Below are 7,655 nucleotides of genomic sequence, written 5' to 3' on the forward strand. Positions count from 1 at the left end.
TCCAGGGCCGGGGCACGGGCCGCGGCTACGCGTTCGCGCTCCCGGGACCCCTCGGCGAACCTGGCCGGCCCGGCGACGAGCTCTGTGGGAAAGTTCGCAGCGCGCGAGGTCCGCACCAGCCAGCCCGCCGCCTGCGTCCGACCCGGGCTCCGGTCCCGCACCGCCCGGTGCCTCCCAGATGGCTCCCCGGGCCGACGCAGGGCTGCGGGCCGCACGGCCGGCGCAGGTTTGGCCACTGCGCGCCCTGGGCATGGCGGGCTCGCGCGCCGTGACCTCCCCACTCCCGCCGCAGCCTCCCGAGGCCCCCGCCCTTCATTCATTTTTTTTTCCTTTTTTTTTTCTTTCTCTTTCTCTCTCTTTTTTTGGGGGGACAAATCAGACTAATTGTGACAAAACGCTGGTTATCTCTGGAAAAACAATTAAATCCCTTCGATTACAGTTAAGGGGAAATGTGCTTAGCGGCGGAAAGCAACCGCTAATGGGGCGGCCGGAGCCCCGGCCCGGTCGATATCCCATTACGGCTGCATGCATATCTCTTTCAAGCACCTTGCAAACTCCCCCCGAACATCTAAATTATAGGGTCAAAATTCGGATAATTACTCGATTAAAACCTATTACACTTATTAGGGGCCGCTATTGATCGAGAATTGCATTCGACCGGCTCCTGATTGCTTTCGGTGCCCCCTCCCCTGGCCCTTCCTCCAGCCAACTTCCTGGGCCCTCTGCCTGGCAGAGAGAGGTGCACAAGGCGGGCAAGGCTGGGGGGCAGGCAGGGCTGGGGGGCCTTTCCAGGAGAGGGGCCTCCAGTTTGGGGTGCCCTCAGAGCTGGACTGATATGAAGGAGAAACAACCCAGGCGGACTGGAGGGGCCCCTGCAGGCTTCCCCCCTGGCGAGGTTCTGGGAGTTTCCACATAGAGCCTCCACTCAAATGGGGAACAGTCAGAAGGCCCAGTTCCCCGGGTTCAGGGAGGGGTGGTCAGGCCCCCCTTCCTCAGTCCAGCCCTGGGCAGAACAGGAACAAAGTGCTCTCGGTCTCCTCTTGGCGCAGCCTCGGCTCGCGGCGAGGGGTACGTGGGGGCCTGGAGGCCTTTTCTCCAATTCTCAGGGCCTCCCTCACGGGCCTGGGGCCCGACCTCGAGACATGGTGCTGGGGGCTTGTCCTGGCTGCTTTCCTGGTTGTACTACCACCTGTGGGAGCCAGGGCTGCTTAGAAACCCCCCTGCCGCGCACCAGGCCGCCATCAGGTCAGACGCTGTCCTCCAAGTTTCTAAGATTCGGATTGCAGCCACCTTGCGGGGCTCTGCCTGGAGGATCTGGGGCTGCTGCTCAGACAGGCTGAGCGGAGACTCCATCCTGCGGATCTCAGCGCTGCCCTGGACCCCCACCCCCCACCCCCCGGCGCCCCCACCCCCACCCCCCGCCCCGACCCAGGCCAGGATTTCCCGGTCAGGCCTAGTCCAGGCCCGCTGGGGCCTCAGCCCAGGGGCCAAGTTCTAGGCCCCAAGGCTCGAGGTAGGCATGGATCCAGGGCAGCGTTTTTGTTCCCCCGAAATCGCCTCCGGTAGCGGGCTCCAACCTCACCCCAGGCCTCTGGTCCGGCCCACTCTTAAACGCTCAGTAATTGGCTGGCCCGGAGCCTTGCGGTAATTGGAGGGTAATATACGCCGAAATAAATTAAATGGCCGTTAACTAGTTTGTACATTACACAAAATGAGTTTAATTAAGTTTGTATCTGCCCCGCGGATCGATGGGATCCTTCCCCCTCGCCGTAAGCCCGGCGGTCCGGTCTGCCCCGCTCAGGCAAAGGCGCAGACCCGGGAGACGGCGGGAAGAGGAGCCGCGGGAAAGGAGGAGTGCGGGGGTGGGGGGGCACGGGAGGAGGGAGGGAGCGGGCAGGGAAACGAGAGCGCCCGGGGCCGGGGAGGCGGCAGAGCAGAAACGGAAACGGGAGAGGGGGCTCGATTCGGGGCGCGGGACGGCGGGGACGAGCGCGGAAGGGAGCGCGCCGGTCCTAACTGTCCTGTCCTCCCGCCCCGCCCGGCCCACAGACGCCGGCGACCCCTGCAAGGCGGACGAGGCAGAGGCGAACGGCTACAGCAGCGGCGGCGGCCGCAGCCCGAGCGCAGACAGCGGGGACGAGGCGCCCGACGACGACGACGATGAGGACGAGGCGGGGACGGGGCGCGGCGCGGAGGCGCGGGGAGGCGGCGGCGGCGGCCTCGGGGCCCGCGGGTCGGGCTGCCAGGGAGAGGCCGAAGCGCCCTCAGGCGCCGTCGACGAGGCCGCGGCCCCGGGTCCCCGTGGGACCTCGCCCGGAGTCCCGGGCCCGCAGGGAGCCGCGGCGGCGGCGGCGCCTGGGGGCGCGGGGACGGCCTCGCAGGGCGCGGCGGCGGCGGCCGCGAAGCCCAAGCGGAAGCGCACGGGCTCCGACTCCAAGTCCGGGAAGCCGCGGCGCGCGCGCACCGCCTTCACCTATGAGCAGCTCGTGGCGCTGGAGAACAAGTTCAAGGCGACGCGCTACCTGTCGGTGTGCGAGCGCCTCAACCTGGCGCTGTCGCTGAGCCTCACCGAGACACAGGTGAAGATCTGGTTTCAGAACCGCCGTACCAAGTGGAAGAAGCAGAACCCCGGCGCCGACACCAGCGCGCCGACCGGTGGCGGCGGGGGCGCGGGCCCGGGCGCGGGGCTGCCCGGCGGCCTCAGCCCACTCAGCCCGTCGCCGCCCGTGGGCGCGCCGCTCGCCATGCACGGCCCGGCGGGGTACCCAGCGCACGGCCCCGGCGGCCTGGTGTGCGCCGCGCAGCTGCCCTTTCTGTCGAGCCCGACGGTGCTCTCGCCCTTCGTGCTGGGCTCGCAGACCTACGGCGCGCCCGCCTTCTACGCACCGCACCTCTGAGCGCGGCCATGGGACCGACCGGGCGACCCAAGGACCCGAGGGCGTCCGCGGGCCGGCTCTTTGGCAAAGCCGCGGTCGCTGACTCTGTATATAGCCGATTGCTACAGAAGAGTTTTAAATTTATAAACGGCTGTCCGCGTGCGTCGGGGCCGAACTCGGTCCTCTCGGAAGCACTTTGCCGAACTCTACCCAATCAATAAACCGAAGGAGGCCCGCGTCCCTCAAGCTGCTGGCTGCCCTTCGGCGGGGACTTCGCCGCGACCCAGGTGCCCCTTGCGGGCCGTGGGCCCCCGCTTCCCCGCCGGCCCGGGTTCCCGTGGCCAGGCTCGCGTGTCCTGCGCCCCGAGTTCCGACCTTCGCTGCGGAACCTCCAGCCCCAGAGAACCAGGTCCCCTGCCTTCCCTACTCCTTCCGTCCCCCAAGCCTTGGGACCTCCTCTTCCCCTACCCCCGCGGGGAGCGCCTGGGGGTGAGGAAAGGCCGGGGCTGGCGGGCCGCAGCAGGGATCGGGTCTGCCCCGACCCCGTGCTCCTGCCTCGCTGCGCCTTGGCCCCGCCAGTCCTGAGCACCAGGACTGCCGAGGTGGCGCGGGCGTCTGCAGCTTTCCGGGGAGGCGCCTGAGCCCAGCCCGCGGGGTCCCGTGCAGCCGCGCCTCTCCGCCCGCAGCCCGGCGCCGCGCCCCCACTTGCTGGCTCTTGGAGTGCGGGGCGGGGAGGCAGGCGGCTGTGAGAGCCGCCCGGGATGCGGGCGCTGCTGCGCAGTGATGGGGGTCCCCTTCGCCGGCACTCAGGGTGGGCTCCCACGGTCGCTGGACACCGAGTGGCGGCGCCTTGTGCCTGCCCAGCCCTGCAGCTGCTCCATGGCCGAGCCCTGCACCCACGGGCGGACATCCCTCTCCGTGAGCAACCTCCGTGTTCTCAGAGGGACTCTTCCCCGTGCTGGTCACCGACCCACGGGGCCAGAGCTGGGGCTGAGGCTGGGGTCGTGGAGCAAGATGACCCTGCGGCCAGTGGGTGACAGCCACCGCCGGCCGGTGGGGGTGGAGGAGGGCGCCCAGCGTTGCCCTCAACGTCTCTAGTGGGCAGTGGGTGGAGGAGGGGCAGGAGTTGGGGTGGGGCGGCTGGACTGCCCTGCCCTGCGCTGCAGCCCCGACCCTGGCCTGCGGCCTCCCTCCTCACCCACAGCACCGCCCCCCACCCCGGGCGCCCCACCTGTGCAGGGCCAGTGCTGCGGAAATTCTGCAGTAACCCTCTGGCTGGTGGTCAGCACCGAAGGGCTCCTCCACCCAACCTGCAGGCAGCTGAGAGGCCCGAATCTCAGGACGCAGGGGTGCAGGAGTGTGAGCACCCCCGGTCCCACCGCCAAGGCCTGGCTTCCGGAGGGCGCAGGTAGCAGACAGTGGGGCCCGGAAGGCTCTTGGCCTCAAGCTTCCTGGGTGACTGTGCACTTAGTGCAAGCAGGGTCCCAGGGCTGCCTAGCAAGAAGCCGCAGCCTGCACTTCCGGCGCCGGGCACCCCCTCAGGACTGCGGAGGAGGGGCCAGATCGATCATCCCCTGGGGACCCCCTGCCCGCCTCCCCAACGCCCATCTTGGGGAACCGAGGGCAGGAGGGAGGAGTTTCAGGAACCAGGGCAGCGGCTCTGGGCTCCCTCTCCCCGCTCCACCTCTCAGCCACACTCACAAGGCCACCTGGACGCGTGGTGGTCACACCTCTGGACCCTCCAGTGTCACCAGACGCAGCTCAGGATGCGGGGAGGTTGGAAGCCGTGAGGAAGGGAAGCGATCCCGCCCCCATCCCCCCCCAACTCCTCCTTGGGGCCCAGACTTAGCCCCGAGCTGGTCCCACTGCCATGCCACTCTTGGCACCTGGGCAGGCCCCGCTGCACAAGTGGGGGGGGGGCTCCCTGTCACTCCCTGGACCCCGGGGTCTCCCTTCAGTGCTGAGCCCTTGTGGGGATGGAGCTGTGTCAGCCTGAGCCTCCGCGCACCCCAGGGGCAGCATGTCACTGGGAATAACAGGCCTGGTCTTGTGGGGCTTAAAGTGTCTGCCTCTAATAAGGGAGACCTGGGTTCGATCCCTGGGTCGGGAAGATCCTGTGGAGAAGGAAATGGCAACCCACTCCAGTATTCTTGCCTGAAGAATCCCATGGACGGAGGAGCTTGGTGGGCTATAGTCCATGGGGTCACAGAGTTGGACACGACTGAGCGACTTCACTTAACTTGTGGGGCTTGCTTGGGGCGCCCCTGGCCTGGCCTGCGCCCGCGCCCACTCCTGCAGGCACTTACAGGCCCAGCTCCCCCCTCCCCCCCAGCTCTCCTGCTCCCTCTCCTACAGGTCATGGAATCTGCCACGAACCCAGGGAACTCGGGTGCAGACACCACCTCCCTGGGGACCCTCAAGCTGTCCCCACCACCCTTACTCCCAAGAGGCTTTTCGGGGACCCCTGCCTGCCCAGTTCTGGGGTTCCTGAGCTGGAGGCAGAGGGGCGTGCTGGCCCTGCTGGCACCTTACCCCTGTGCCCCGTGGCCCCACTTTGCTGTCAGTGCCAGGAGGCTCAGCCCAGGATCTGGGTGCACTCTGGGGAGGCCCTCCTCCAGCCCCCAGGACCAGCCCTGGCCCCAAAGAGCACTGGCCCCCAATCCCAGGATGCTGCCCACGCAGTTCACCCTGCGGAGGAGCAGGCACAACACGGCTCCTCCGTGCCTGGATGCACACAGGCACCCAGAGCCCCCCTGGGGGCTCCCCTCCCTACACTACCCCCGTCTCCCGTCCAGGGGCTGCTGAGCCCAGCCCCCCTCCCTCCTTGGCCCAGCCCACGCTGGTGGGCTCTGGTCACTCGCTGTGTTAGGACTGGCTTTGGTTGTGTGGAAGAGAAAAGCTCAATGAACAGAAATTGAAGGAGACTATTTCTCCTGTGTGAGGGAATGCTGGCCGTTGGAGGTGCTGGGCAGCTGTGACACCTTCCCAGAGTTCTGGGGGGACCAGCTTGGAGAACCTTCCCAGAGTTCTTGGGGCACCAGCTGTCTAGCTCTCCCGTTGCCCCATCCCGGCTGGGCTGGACCTCGTCCTCATGGACACACATAGAGGGCGAGGCTCCAGCCATCACATCCACTTTCTAGGCACAAACAAGAGAGGAGAGGGGAGCAACCTCTTCCTTTAAGGAGCTTTCTGGAAGCCCTTGTAACAGCTGCTCAGATCTCATTGGCCAGAACTTGGTCACTTGACCGCTCCTAGCCAAGGGAGGTTGGGAAATGTAGTATCTTAGCTGGTGAGACACCCCCGCCCCTGCTGCCAACCGCCCCATGCCTGGTAAGAAGGGGCGTGGGCATGGGGGCTGCCAGCAGACCCACTCCCCCACAAAACACCCTAGCAGCTTCGCCTGTCTCCCTGCCCACCTGTTCTGCTTACCTCTAACCAGTGCTGTTCCGTCTGGGCGTGCTGGAGACAGCCCTACGGTCACAGCCACACGCTCAGGGGCACTCGCCCGGCCAGCCTGCTGTGCCCACCACCCCACTCCCCTGGCAGGCTTGTGCTCCCTGCCCGTCCTGCCGCTCTGTTCCACCCGGCCCCACGTCACCTCTGGCTGCCTGCAGCACTGCCTTCTTTCGGAGCCAAAGCTGCAGACTGTCCACACGGGCCGCCCTCCCGCCGGGGCAGGCAGCCTGCCCCGCTCCTTCCTTCTCGGGGCCCTGGCACCCCCGCTCATCCTGCTGAGCTGAGGGGGGCCCCATCTCACTTCCTGCCCAGGACCCCCTCAGTACCGCTGCCCCGGCCCAGGCACTCCTGTCCTCATCCCCATGGGCCCCTCTCCTCCGGCAGCGAGGTTCTCCTGTGTTGCCCAGCCCTGCCCACGCCAGTGGTGTGGCCCGCCACTCAGCAGCTGGTGCCCCTGCCACCCCACCCCCAGTTCCCCACTTGTGACCATGTGCCCTTGCTCCTGGGCAGCCAGCGTGACCTACCACACCCCACCCTGGGGTGGCCCCCGGCTGGGCCACTGAAATGCCAACTCAGCTCAGAGGGACCGTCCCTGGCCACCTGCGGCTTTCTGGAGGGCGTGCAGTTTCCATGGGGAAGGGCAAGGCTGGACGGACAAAGTGGGTGACCTGGGGGTGGGCATGGGGGTGCCAGGAACACAGGGACTGTCACTCGGGGGAGGGGTGCAGGGCTGAGCACACAGGTTGTGGGGGACGACTGCAGGTGCCCTGCCCGACCCCACACCTTCAGCAGGCTGGTGGCCCCCTCTGGAGCAGCCCCCGCCAGGCAGTGACCACTCTCTCTCTTGCCAGGACACAGAGCTGATGGTGGCTGTGTGCTGATCCCTGGGAGAGAGGGATGATGCCATTCCTGCTTTCTGGGCAGCTGGACACTCCCAGGGGATCAGGTTTGGCCAAGCTGACATGAGCAGTGTGTGCTCGAGCGGGCTCCTCACAGGAAACAGCTGAGGCTAAGGCACAGCCGCCTCTTCTGCAGACACAGTGATGGCTGGAGCTCCAGCAGCCACTGTGGGCCAAGAGGCAGTCGGGGATACAGGCCTTGTGCTCTGATGCTGGGGGTGGGTGGCTGGGGATGAAGCCCAATGGCTCCATGCAGTTTCCTCACCAACCTGAGCACCACCTTAGGACTTTCAGTTCAGTTGCTCAGTCATGTCCGACTCTTTGCGACCCCATGAACCGCAGCACGCCAGGCCTCCCTGTCCATCACCAACTCCTGGAGTTCACTCAAACCCACGTTCATCAAGTCGGTGATGCCATCCAGCCA

At 66.7% G+C, this 7,655-nt stretch overlaps 1 protein-coding gene across 1 annotated transcript in view; it reads left to right on the plus strand.

Moving 5' to 3' along the window:
- Positions 1–2,897, plus strand: part of NKX1-1 (NK1 homeobox 1) — a 5,476-nt gene extending 2,579 nt beyond the window's left edge. The window contains exons 4-5 of the mRNA XM_040237345.1: positions 6–226; positions 2,050–2,897. Of these exons, the coding sequence (XP_040093279.1) occupies positions 6–226; positions 2,050–2,897 (1,069 nt within the window). The remainder of the gene's footprint in view (positions 1–5; positions 227–2,049) is intronic.
- The last annotated feature ends 4,758 nt before the right edge of the window (positions 2,898–7,655 follow it).

Source organism: Oryx dammah, unplaced genomic scaffold, assembly GCF_014754425.2.
Source record: "Oryx dammah isolate SB20612 unplaced genomic scaffold, SCBI_Odam_1.1 HiC_scaffold_3, whole genome shotgun sequence".
NCBI classification, from domain to species: Eukaryota; Metazoa; Chordata; class Mammalia; order Artiodactyla; family Bovidae; genus Oryx; species Oryx dammah.